Source organism: Anticarsia gemmatalis, chromosome Z, assembly GCF_050436995.1.
Source record: "Anticarsia gemmatalis isolate Benzon Research Colony breed Stoneville strain chromosome Z, ilAntGemm2 primary, whole genome shotgun sequence".
NCBI lineage: Eukaryota > Metazoa > Arthropoda > Insecta > Lepidoptera > Erebidae > Anticarsia > Anticarsia gemmatalis.
This window is the reverse complement of record NC_134776.1, coordinates 8689842-8704167: the sequence shown is the minus strand read 5'-3', so window position 1 is coordinate 8704167 and position 14326 is coordinate 8689842. Positions and strand designations below refer to the sequence as shown.

General features: G+C 35.8%; 1 protein-coding gene across 1 annotated transcript in view; it reads left to right on the top strand.

The window, feature by feature from the left end:
- LOC142986152 (solute carrier family 15 member 1-like) overlaps positions 1–14109 on the top strand; it is a 32472-nt gene extending 18363 nt beyond the window's left edge. The window contains exons 10-15 of the mRNA XM_076134440.1: positions 2747–2850; positions 3221–3367; positions 6832–7075; positions 7391–7498; positions 11821–11964; positions 13382–14109. Coding sequence (XP_075990555.1) covers positions 2747–2850; positions 3221–3367; positions 6832–7075; positions 7391–7498; positions 11821–11964; positions 13382–13567 — 933 coding nt within the window. The 3' untranslated portion in view covers positions 13568–14109. The remainder of the gene's footprint in view (positions 1–2746; positions 2851–3220; positions 3368–6831; positions 7076–7390; positions 7499–11820; positions 11965–13381) is intronic.
- The last annotated feature ends 217 nt before the right edge of the window (positions 14110–14326 follow it).

The window sequence follows — 14326 nt, the reverse complement described above, 5'->3', positions numbered from 1 at the left end:
AATTGAAAGCAATAAAAAAAGTAAAAATAGATCGCTGCAACCGATGAGCTTCGGTTTACTATTACTCGTCAGAATATTCAATATTCAAGTTGATTTGGGATATGACCTCATAATTTAACACGTCGGAGACCTTTTTAAAAACTATTTAAATGCACGTGGTGCAATAAGGTTGTCAATTGTAAAAAAAGATTTCATACATCGATATATTATACCTAACTTCCAACGGCTTCTGTGTAAACTACTACAGAAAAATATATTCTACTACTACTAAAAAGTATATCGTGTTCACACAAGCAAAAAAAGTGCTTTATATATACCTTAAAATATGCGCCTACCATTAAAAATTCATATGTGTGCTACGTACGTACCTATCTATCTAGTATCTACTATTGAGGAGAATATACAATTTCAAACAAAAGATATCGTGTCGAGGTTCCAAGTATTACAGAAAGATATCTGAAACCGTTAAACTGTTGTTTACTAAGAGCCAAGACTTCTTTGAGAGGTAAATCGTTTCAAAGGATAACATAATACTGTTTCTAGATTGCTCTATGTTTAATTTACTTTGTTCAATTACTACTGCAAGCAATTTAATAGCTTTGTGCTAGCAAAGAATTCATGATAAAATTCCGTGTATTTATATAAAATGCTCGTGGATATTATATTGTAGCATCGCTAAATTGTGTTTCAAACAGAGATTTTTTTTGTTATTTCAATAGTTGGAAGCCGAGAGCTGAGTTGAGTTTGTTGGAATCATGTGTGAGTTGCCGTGTGTTTGCTGTAAAGTTGCAGTTGTTTGTCATAGAGAATACGATACAAAGAGGATTCTTTGTGACCGGTGGTTCTATCAGAGCGACGAAAGCGATGATACGACGTAACGGCAAAATGACAAAATCCGAACAACTCTGGAATTTCGTCACTGACAGCTACGCGTATCGCAAATATAGAAGGAAAATCTTTTTTATCGCTTTCGTAGTGTTTGTAGTGACGCATTACATTCGCTGACCGTGTAGTACATCGGCTCACAGCAACTTTACTTAGTAGGTACCTATATATAAAAGCCTTGTATTATCATAGATTTAATAAAATCAATTTAGATGTGTATTTTGCACACCGCTAAAATCGTCACTCGAAAATTTTATACGAGTCATGCCGTACGTAAAAAGCATGTATCTATTACGGCCAGTAAAGTGTAGACTGTTTTCGGATTACTATCTTAAAATGTGAACTGGATGAACTTATAAAGATGCAATATTGTTTGGCAAATTTCCCGTTTGAAGTTGCAAAAATTTAAAACTAGTATGTTTAGCAATATCTTTACACGTAAATGCGACGCAGTTGTTTGTTAATAAAACATTTATAACCTCATTATTTACTTTATATGTTTATTTCTTTGTTTCCTGGCTTCTCATAAACATTATGATTCAATACGAGATATATATTTAACGTAGTTAAAGAAATATAAAATAAAATATCTATTTACGGTATGCTCCAATTCCGAGTAGTCTGAACGTAATTGTTTTCAAAATCGTTGGGAAAATAACACGCAATTATCGTTCCCAGTAATAAAAAAATCTGTGTTACTTCACTTGATTAATTTGATACAGCAAATATGGACTATAAAGATAATTGGTTGGCGCAATCCGATCCGAGCTTGCTAATAAAAACAAAATCGTTTACAAACTGTGTTGTATTTTATTCTATTTTTTAACATGGCATAAACATTTTACTGAAAAACAAGTAACAATTAGAGCAACAGTTTATTGTAAATGTAACAGTATACCTTTGTTTCATCATGCAAGTAATAGGATAGAGAGAGATGTATGAAACATTTCACTTGAACGTTTATAAAACTTCTCAAAATTCTGTGTCAAGCCTCAACTCAACTCTTTAATAAAAAAATATCACTCGTTATAAACTGCAATATCATTCACATTTTAATTTCACTTAAGCCCTCTCAGTGCGCGTCATAATATATACATTTATCTATAAACCGCACCGTAATTGGTTGTGCGCGCCCCATGACTGACGGTTCCATATTTCATAGCCTACGCAATTCCCTTTACAATGGTAAAATGTCAATTATCGGTCAATGGTTAAAGGTAGTTTTTCACAAAGGCCATGTCATGTCGGTTTACAGTACGTTCGTCGCACGACGAGGGTGCCAGACCTGCAGTAATGTATGGATAACGACACAGCGACACAGACGCGTAGATTCCCCAATGCATTCATTTTGATGCCAGTTGCCGTAGTCTAGGAACAAATTGCGTTAGTTATAGAACTAGAACGACGCATTCTATCATTTCGGCACTAAATTGCAAGAGGTATCTATCTATATTTGTTCAAGTTGTCGACATGACCTAAACAAGTAAAAACACACTTGGGTAAATTTACTGTTAGTATGCATAGTTCAGGAACATGGTGACTAATTTATTTAATGAATTGGAATGTTTATCTCAATTTAGGTTTGCTAATTTCTAAGCGCAGCGACGTTTTCTTGGAAGTCGATGTAGCATTTGATTGATTAACATGTGACGTATCTGTAACTGAGCGTTTGAGCAGTTCTACTCTCTCACTTGTTCTGTGTTGAGTGTGTTGTCAAACTGTCAACTCACGAATAAACAGACTGCTTCCATTTAATTAACATGGTTACGCGTCACTAGCACAATGAATATTTGGCGAGTTTCTGTGATATTCCATTAATTAAGGAAAAACATGGCAACTAACAAGTCGTGTTAATTTCCAGTTCATGCCTGTCGTGATTGGACAAAATTCCAACGATCAGATAGCGTTGTATTTTATGGATCCGAACCCTTTTACCAAGTCCTTAACTGGAAAGCCTAAACTGAAGTTGGTATTATTTCTGTTATTATTGTATAATATAGTTTAGTTAGTACATTCAACTATTATGTAGTCTATCGGTATGGAAGCACGCGCGGGTTAAGTTTTGTTATTCCATTTGAAGTAATTTTGTCTGGAGATATTGTAATCTATTTAAGGCAGTACCTATTGATTCCTATGACTTCGAGGCGTGATAATTACTAGCATATGGAGTAAATGACTTAAGAGACGATGAAATAGCTGGGTGTGAATAAGCAGCACGAAGGAACACACATCTAGGGGAGCGGTTAAAATCTAAGCAGCGTGTGATAAAGTTGCATTCAGTAACCGCATGCACTTTACAGTATGAATTTGGTAATAATATTGATTTATCTTGCAGGGTAGTTTACTTGGGAGACACGGGGCCGAATAAGAACGTGTCGATAGCCGTCGAGACTGATAAAAGACTGAGTGACATTTACTACGTGTCCGACGCGCCGGTGGACCACATCGGTGAATCTGCATACATGTGTTTACAACCTGGCAAGTGAGTGCAAACTATAAAAACTCGTACGGATCTACCTTCTTAGAAAATATATTTTGCATTTTTAAACGTAGAAAACATTTTTCTAGTAAATTCAAGCTTCTCGGTAGTATACGCAGAGGTTTGATATAATGATTCGGTTTGATATTTTTGGTGAAATATCATTTGACTGTAGTGAAAGATTGGTCTCGATTTAGATGGAAATGGAAGGAGGGAAGGAAAGCCTTTGACCTATAGTGTAGCAGTTTAACAAATAATTTATTTGCTCAGTTATGAATTATAATTATCAATTTCAGCTCGAGGTAATGACGCAAATGACAAACTGCAAGGGCGGCTTTGAGCTTTTATCGATGCGTGCACCTGAATGAGTGTGACGTGTTTCGAAAATGTAGTCAGTTTTCATGCTTATTATATATTATAATTCGATATTATTAACTACACGTTTAAAGTGGTTAACGTGGTCACCTCGTCGCAATAACCGTAGCGCCGCGTGTGAGTTCAAATTCCACCCGGGAAAAATCTTTGTTTAATGAGCATGAGTATTTGGTCTGAGCCTGGTTATCAGTTTATCTATATAAGTATGTATTTAGAAGTATATAAGTATGATTATCAGTTATTTGGTTATAGTACAAGCTCCGCTTAGTTTTCAATCAAATGACCGTGTGTGAGTAGTCCAATGATATTTATTTATTATACATGTTTTCTATGGACTGTGTCAATGACGTGATTGCAAACTCTCAATACTATTCATATCATCGTTTGCATTTAATCGCGCTTAACATTTTTTTCCAATCACTTAAAAGAGTAAAATATTACAGGTTAATTTTTCAGTCGAGGTGTTTTTCTATATAAATATCGATAAATACGATGGTGAAGTCAAATCAAGTTCGCTGAGAATTAACACCAATTTTAAAAAATGCAAAAAAAAAATATGACAAAGGCTTTCGTTTCATTGTAGCGTTTGAAATGTTTTGTAAAACGTTTGTTCATTGAAACAAAATACTTATAAACCAGCGCCATTTTATTTTTTCCTTTTATGTTAAGGAGCTAAATCGATTTATTAATATAGTACAAGCTCTGAAACATTATGTACTAAAGGAAGATAAAGGTTACTTTATCCCAAAAAGGACACAAGAGTTGAGTTGTGAGGTATATAGGTGTTAATAAATAGATACCGATCACACTATCCAAGTAGATATTCCATTTCAATTCGGGTTTGACTGCAAGTGATATGGCTTCGGATTTCCGTAGGACAGCACCATATTAATCACTTAATACATTCAGTAGAACAATTGACTGATTGGCTCACAGTCTGAGGTCGGACTTATCTATCAATGCACTGCATGATCCTACCGTACCGATTGTAATTTAGAACATGGAGAGATAACAATGGCGTCGCATCAAAGACAGCCTAATACGTAAGGAAATTGAGTTTAAATAGTACACAAGATTTTACGATGGTTAGTCGTACGACCAGTCCACGAGAAAACCCTGGCTACATTCAAATCGTAAAGTTGCCTTTTCATTTGCGTCGTGGGCAACGTATATGTAAAACTGTGCTTGTTCTAATTCGCCACAATTTATACAACCTAAAAGTTTGAAGTAACAATATCATAGCAGCGTTGTTATCTCCTGATCCTCCGAAACACGAAGACTCAATTGTTGCCACGGTAACAGAAGTTAATTAGCTAAGCCAGGGTTTACGACCTACGTTTTGAATAAAATACAAATCTGTTGTAATATTCGTTAATAAGTAGCTGTAACATAGAACTGGTAAGCTTTCTGGTTAACCGTTTATTAACTTTGCTGAGCGATAGATCCCGTCCCCGGAAGGATGTAATAGGCCACTAAAAATAAAACTACGCGCTCCGAGCCGCAAGCAAAAGTAAGAGAAAATATAAAAAGGAGGGAGCGTCATAGCCAAAACGACAAACCTCCCTTAAAAAAGTTAAATTTTTCAACCCCAACCAAACTCGCGTTGGCGAGCGAGGCGTTATAATCAAATGCTCTGCCGCCCGCTGGTGCCAATCCGCGCCAATAGCGATATGTTAGTAATCTAGTTGTCAATCGATTAACTTGGGGTCCTAACAAGATTTCACATCGGGAAAGCTATTGGCTTTTTAAAATCAACTCGAGGCTATTTTCACATGTAGCAGCGTACCTACGTTTTAAAGGGCAGGACCATGCCCACACACAGTTTAGTTTTACTCTGTTAGGCACGTTATTGATTAATGGACAGAAATGCTCGGCAACTAAATTTTTAGATAGTATGTGGTCAACGTGCTGCAATCACTGCACAAGGTTTATGGTTCAGTTCTTCTCCAACATTTTTGTGTGACCCACAAATAGGTATGTTTGGCCCAGTTGCACTTTGTGTTGGAAAATTTATTTTCTGTTTTTTCAAAGTTCTTACAACTGAAGCTCTATTCTTGCTGTGAGAGCTATCTTTAATATTTATTCGAACATAATCCCCGATCATACAAAGCCGATTGTAAATAATATGTACAGCGTACAAACAAGTATTTTACCGACAGAAACATGCATTCTGTATTATCTCTAAGTAACATAAGATCGCCTTTTATCATGAGATGTATTGGAACACGAACAAAGCCGCTGGTAAGAGCTAGTGAGTATCTAATTTCAGCGTCAATCGATACAAAAGCGAATCTTGAAAACAATGCTTGTTGTTCAGCCAGGGCTAATGCTTCACGTCAATCCTGCACCCACCCATTAAATATTGCTACAGTCTACACACTATATATGTATATAATTTATATCAGTGTGTCGATTGGTATTAACCAGCATTTTTTTTCGTTAACTTTGAGGACATCTGTGCGACGTTCTAATAAATATAAATTTAGTAAGTTTAAATATTAATACTCAATGTACTGATTTGTCCAGCATTTCAAATATGTCCTGGCAAAGGGAAAAATAAATCTATACTTACTTTTGATTGGAAAAGTCTCGTAAGTTGAAAAGTTAAGTTTGCGGATGTGGCTGCCAATTCATTCGATGTTCGCGGGAATGAGGTTTTTACAGAGTTGAGTTTCTACTACCTCCAATAACCGGAAATGATAAAAAGATTAAAAATATGTCATTTTCTAATACTTATTTGAAGAAAAATTCAAATATTTAACAGGCAGAAAAATATTTTTTTGTAAAATATTCAAATAGTATCTAAAGCGTTTGCTTCCGTTTTGTTTTTCTGCTCGGTAACCCTCAATACAATAAAAGTAGGTATGTGTCATGAAAATAGAAAATGTCATTGAGTTCTTTTCTGAGTTGTGCCGAGCGTTAAAATGTAGTTAGAACGTATATTGATTGGCGTTGTAGCTGACACAATAGAAAACACATTGTGGACACGGATACTGCGTTGTTAGTCACACGAGGGGTTCAGTCTTCAATTCAATTATGCTTTCTAAAGGTGGATAGAGGCAGGCTGAAGCTGATTGATACATTGTATTCAGATTTCGTTGGCGAGCGAGTAGCGCGGACGGCGGGGTGTCGGGCTCGGGCGAGGGGGACGTGCGAGCGGGTGGCGTGTACGTCCTTTGTGTCCGCGAGCGCATGGGCCGCCTGGACGGAGCGGTGTTGCACGCGCCTAATCCTCCCAATGAACTGCACCTTGCCTGGATAGTGCCCCAGTACCTGCTCGTGTCCATTGCTGAGATTATGTTCGCTGTGTCCGGCCTCGAATTCTCATTCACTCAGGTAATATCGAGTTAGACCCAGATTAAAGTTGCACAGATGACAATGAAGCTTCGTCTTTTTAAAACAGATATTTTAAACTAGTTTTACATTTCACAAATATATCTACATACCTTTGGCTTTAACGTAGAATTATTATAACATCAGGTTAGCAAACGATTTCAATTAGTTACTTCTATCTCAGTAGGTAAATATTTGAGAAACCTTTCAGCGCTAGGCGGTTAAAAACGAGTATTTTAATGAAATATACACAAATTGGTATGCAACAAATACGAATAAAGCAGCTAACAATAAAGTGTAAATGTACAATTGTTTCAGGCGCCGAAAAGTATGAAAACAATAACAATAGCCGCTTGGTACGTGTCGGTGGCTTTCGGAAACTTGATCGTAATTCTTGTAGCGCAAGCCAAGTTATTTGAATCACGGGTAAGTAGTACGCTATTGAGATAAACGGTTTTTTTACTTTTAGACGTTTCTTTTGTGGCCTTTGGTTGCCCATTAAATGAAAGAAAACTTGATACTAACTGCCTATTATTCTCAGAAATTGTATGTACATGGAGGCAAGAAATTCAGGGAATTTTCTCGAGCCTTCGTGACGCGTAGCTAGTTCAACTCTGAACGCAGGTACGGGAGTTCATTCACCCTACGGGATATAAGGAAAATAAGTAATTAACGTGTACTGTACGAAGGAGATTATTTATGTTAGTTCGGCTTTCACGCTATAATAATACTCTGGGATAATCGGGTCTTTGTAAGCTAGTTAATATAATGAGGTTATTTAATAAACGTATTTGTATCACGTAAGACACTCTCGGTCATTATCTAACATATACTTTTTATTTTTTATTTTTCTTCTCACATTTAATTTAGAAGTAAAATATTTTTTATTCAAAATCATATAATTTTATTAATTTTTGCAACAAAATATTTCTCTAAATTAAATAGGAGCAACAACTCGTACCTGATTAAACTATGTTCTGGTGATTGAATCATAAATATTTCGGCATTACGATGGATTACGGTATTAAATTTTACAAATTTAATATTATAATGATCACCTCTATTATTACCAGAAACGTGAGTTACCAAAATTGATTCATTTTGGTAATAACCATTGGTGTTTTTTGCAACAAAAATACGTATAATTAGTGCGTGAATATTATAACGGATTACCAGAACTCGTTACGGTTTCAAACACAAAACGGGTCTATTCAACTGTATAATTGAACGTTATGTTTAAATGATTTCACGTAAATAATCACTATATTTCACTATAAATCTATACTGAAATTATAAAATTGTAGAGTTTGTAAATTTGGTTCAACGCGCTAATCTAACTAACTACTGATGCGAATTGAAAAAATATTTAAGAGTTGGATAGCCTATTTATTGAGGAAGGCTATAGGCTTATAAATAACATCACGCTACGACCAAAACGAGCAGAGTACCGCTAAAAAATGTTACAAAAGCGGGTAAAATTATGCCCCATTCTCTCTAATGTGACGCAAGCGAAGTTGCGCGGGTCAGCTAGTAACTTATAAATATATTAGGTATGTTTTTATTAGTGCTGCCGGTAAAATGCAACTGGAGAGGTGGTTTTATGTTGCCACTTAACCAGTGACGGTCGCCGACGTTGGGGACTGCCTAAGCTGAGACGTTGAATTACTTTGTCATACTTTATAACTAGCTTCGGCCACTGACTTTGCCTACATTGAAATATTTGTCAGGTCATCCTAGGTGCTAATTTTGGTTATCATAAAGTATATGTTGTTATTCATTTAAAACCTATAGTTATACACTACATTATGCATTAAAAAGTAACACATACATAATTGTATAGATCCATTCATCTGCTCGCTATGTAATTTCGTGTTCTGATTTGTTCTAATAAGATACATGCCAGAGAACACGAAATTACTATGGCCAATACATCTAAAAGCGAATAGATAATTTGCTAAGCAGAACTATATTGAATGAAGAAATAAGTATTTGTAGATTCAAAATCAAAATTATGTTCATGTACAAGTAACGTGGGCTTGTAGAAATTGTAAAATAATAAAAGCATTTATTTCGTTGACGACAGGTTTAAGTAATGAGCGTCATTGTCACAATAAACAAAGTTATCTTTTAATAAATTGAATATCATTCTACACATTTTACGTAACGAAGTACACCGTATGAATGTTTCATTCCTTTGTTGCTCACAGATTTAGCCACGCAGTAAAAAATATATTTTGTGAAATTTACCTCAACTGAGCGAAAATAAAAAAACACGTATTTTCCTTGTTTGCAAATCTACGATTAAAGATAAAAGTAAAAAAATAAAATTTGTATTAAATAAACTTTAGTGCGGAACTTTGTACTTTAAAAGTTGCAACTAAAATATTTAACTTAGATAGCTTATTAGCAAGGAAAATGTACCCGTATTGACTTCTTATCTCTGTACACATTTTTTATTCGATGGTAAATAGTCCGTAGCAAAGTGCTACGCCGTAGTTCTACGAGACGACGCCACTTTGCAAAAAACATCTAGCTATTTCGTAACTGAATGCTTGCTTATTTTTAAATACGTATACATTTATACAAGATATCATTAATAAATTCGAAATTTACATGATAATAAGCCATTAACGACGTTATAGTTTTTTTGCTTGATGTAATCTAACCGATGTAAACGAGAACTTGCACTGACATATAGACGAGTTTGTAGGATTGTGAAAAACAAAATTTAAAAATATACCTCCAGAAAGAATTATATTTTCAGCATGAATTAGAAAAGTTTAGAAAAACGGGCGCTAAGTTTATACATATATTAGGAATAAAATAATAGTAAACGCATGTGAAATTGCGAGTACGGCTAGTGAGAATACAGTTCACAAGTGAACATCGAATTACGTATTAACATCAGAGGTTATAATAATATTTCAGTCAGTTTAAGTCTCAAGTTGTCATTTAAGTTACTATGATTCCCTGCGGGTCGCAGAGGTCAGGCGGTAATCCCTCGGTACCGTGTAAAATACTCAGTGAACACTTTTAATGGTCTTCATGTTATATTCTTTTTAGGGTCCTGTCAAAGGACCGAAATAGACCCCTTATAATTTTATAATGTCTGTCCGTACGTCACAGGCTTTTAACTCGACCTTTCCATCGATTTGATTTACTTTTCATTTCCAACTAACTTTGTTATACAAAGCGCCAAGCAATTCTGTACTTTATTATTTAAATTCTTAAATTAATGTCGCGATTCTATGACTAACCTTTGGATAATTTGAGTTTAAGTTCAAATTAGGGAGGTAAAATGAGGATTGGTCGTTTTACATTATTTAAAAACTGGAAAGGAAAAATGGCTCGTTTGCAATTAGTAGAACTTCCACTTCACCGGATGAAACGAATGAAACGTTGAAATAGCGCAGACTGCGAGTCAATAGTAAAACAGCGTGAAAACCAAACCGTCTGGTGTTACCTGCGGACTGTGGTCCTAATGATGTGTGTGCACGTTATTATAAGTTTAAAACTTGAGGATCGTTCTGCCGCAGGTAATAATTAGTAGTTCGTTAAATCAGAGGTAACATGAAAGGCTCAAGTTAACCGCACAGCTTTCTATATCTCGTTTGCGAGTACAAGTTTTAAACATAGTCCACGCTATTCATCCCCGTGCGAACATTACCGGCTGCTTTCACGTTTTACTTATACGCCAACTTGTGATAAGTACTACAACTATTCCGCATGAATAGCTATCAGCCACTAAACGGCTTCCCATGAAACAATGTGTTGTTTGTCAACTAAATATGAATATAATTAAATAGGCATAATGACATAAATAGTACCCATTTGAATTTATTGTGCGTTATGTTCCACGAATATCTAAAAAGCAACTACTCAATAATAAGTTCAACGAATGTGAATATTCTGATATTAGAAACTAGTGAATAATAAACAGACACTTCTTAGAAAACCCATCATATGCGCTCAGTACACTGCACTTGGTTTACTTTTTATTCATCTTTGCGGAAATAGGAAAACCACAGACTCTATTTATACATCGTTTGATATATTGATAACTGTATAAAATGAACGCACTCATTTAATAAGATAACATACGTTAATACACTTAAAAGTAAGTAATATATGATATTATAAATAATATAATTCTTATAACTCTATAAATATTTTTGACGTCCACGGCTTGTACGCGTCTCATTAATATTTAAAGGTTTGCAAATACTTGAGCGTCATTTCGACTGCACCAGCCGTTATCAATATAACAAAAATATTCATGTGATTGAGACTCCATCGTTTATTTTTATATTAGTAAGTGAATGATGTATGCTAAATCAATCAGTGTACATCTGCTTTCAATGGCAAATAGTTGTCCGCTGGGAACCGGCGCTACAACAGCCACTACAATGATCCAACAACACATTCTGCATTCGCATTGTGTCGCATTACCGACTTACCAGCTCGCTGTTTGTCACCAAAAGCTTATTTGAATTTATAATGCTTTTAAAGCCATATACTCATTTAAACAGCGCTGCAGTTTGTACCCTGGAGACCGTCAGTGTCAACAAATATAACACCTTGGATTACGAAGTGACAGCTCAACTTATCTATCGCCCCCGAACACTGCACCTGTAGGCTTGAGCAACTTCATCGGAGAATTATATCATTTTGTATTTCTCGACCGCGCACAGTTCGCTGAGGAAATAAATTCAATTTGAATTTTATAGGAGTGTTGTAAAATGTTGCAGGCGACGGAATTCTTCTTGTATGCCACGATGCTGGCGATAGCTATGATTGTGTTCCTTCGTATGGCGCGCAATTATGAGAGCAGGAATATCGATGCAGACGGCTCATCGTCGGAGAGTCGCCCTTTGTTACACCACAGATCTAAAGTACGTTATTGTTTATTTTTTTTGTGTTCTTTACAGAGTTTTTATCGCGAGAATTACTTTCACTTCTACGTCGTTATCACATACAGAAGCGCAAGTCGGTTTATTTTATGTTAAATGTAAATTGAAATACGTGATATTGTTAAAGTGATTCAAGCGATAGTTCTAGTGTCCAACAGAACCCTAACCGTGATTGGTAGTGGCGCGGCGCGTGGCACGTCACAATGTCAATACCGCTATAGGACATTTGGTTCCAGACAGCAGACTCTATCCGGACCCGAATTAGTGACTTTCATGACAGATATTGAATCTCAATAATTTTGTCGCTGAATATTACGGACCGACTATTTTTGAACTAAGACCACGACGACGTTGTAAGTCGACGTAGAAAATCGAAATGTAGTTCAAAGAAAATTCGGGATATTTCAGTAACTTTAATATGAGGTTGAAATAAATTCTAAAAATGTTTCTAGCTCGTAGTTAGCGTAGACGAAAATATTGTCAAAAGGTTCCCACATTGCATTTTGTGTTTGAATAGCGTTAATTGCACAATTCATTGAAAATTCGGCGATTCAAATCCAAATGTGAGTTTAGTTATTTGATTGCTGTGAATCGATCAAATTGTTAGATGATTGTGATTATTTAAATAATATAATTAAATACTAATGCAGTGATAGCCGAGTGGTTTAAGTTGGCACCTCCCACGCAAGTGGTCGCAGGTTCAAATCCGAGGCAACACACCAATGACTTTTTAAAGTTATGTGTGTATTAGAAATATCACTTGCTCTAACGGTGAAGGAAAACATTGTGAGGAAACCTTGCATGCCTAAAATTTGTTTAATCATTTATTAAGGGCATGCAAAGTCCCCAACCCTTGATAAAAACTTGGCCACAGTGGTGGACTCAAGTCCTAACCCCTCCCCCTCGTTTGGGAGGAGACCTTTGCCCTGCAGTGGGACAGTAATGGGTTAAAAAAATACTAAGTACAGCGCATTAAAATAGATCTGATCTGATATAACTGGTTCATCTGTTCATGGGGTTAGTGGTTAACCTAGTATCCAAGTTGTTCAAGAAATTTGATATGGCTTTGAGACTGCTATCTTAATTAACAAAAGACTATTTACGTGGCCTCAATTGCGCGAAGACGCTCAGCTCAAATATCACTAAGCGGCCACCCATCTATAAAATGTCGCGCTAAAGTTTAACTGATCGTTTACGAACTGGTGAGCTCAGCCACAATTTTGGTCAAATTGTTATAGTCAGACATCTGAAAAAAATGTCTATGTTAAAAATTATTTACTGTCCATTCATTCGGTACGTACGATGCCACAGGCAAGCACAAGTACACCCGTATATATACATATTATATGTTTTAAAGGTTAATAAGTACATACTTTGTTATAATGCAGTACATTTGCAGGTGATATCGGTGCATTCGTTGTCTACGACGAGTACGCGAGGGTTCAGCGTGGTGGGCAGCAGCGCGGCCTCTTGCTTGGGGCTCATGGAGCAGGCGCGGCCGGCGGCCTGGCCCACACGCGCTTTCGTGCACGTCGCGACGCCGTCCACCGCCGACCGAGGAGCTACCACTCTCGCGCAACAGTAAACACACCTAAGTTTCCAACTCTAGAGGCTACAATTTACGCAGCTTATACAGGCAAAGGCAGGCAAATTATGCAGCGCATTTATTATCCTTTATTTTAGTAAATAATTCAGCATTTTGCCTAATTGCTTTTATGAATTAATTGTACACCGTAATTACCTAAAAGAGTTTCATAGCCCAAAATTAATGAAATTATTACACTAACCGTGACAGATTGGTGCTAATTGATTCAACACTGCGTCTGAATATAGCAATATTGTTAAATAATACCGTGTTCTAAAATATGTTCACGCCTATTTATTTTATAATACCTACCTGGAAATTGAAATGTAAAGCAAAACAATTTCATTATGATTATCAAAACAGCGTTGATAATAATATCTAGTTATTCGCATTCGAACGTAATTGTGTGGTTCCAATTGAAATTTCAAACAATGACATTTCATTTGAAGCAGATTGTTTTGTACTTGTGGTTGTTTATGGCGCATTCTACATTCCAAATAAATATAGGTACCTCTTAGTGATGCATCATAATATAACTTTTGCAGAAGAATGGCTCCTTGAGTCTAAAGGTTTATACTTGCGTATGTAGATTTAATTTTAAAGAAAATCTCTCCAACTCTTTAGTCAGAGGATCATTATAATTTTTAACAAGCTTTTATTTCGATGAATCTGTCAGTATTGTATTGTACTCTTATTATTCTACTATTGTAACGTTAGGGTATCTTTTTAATACGGCATTTTGCTCATAGTAAAAACTTG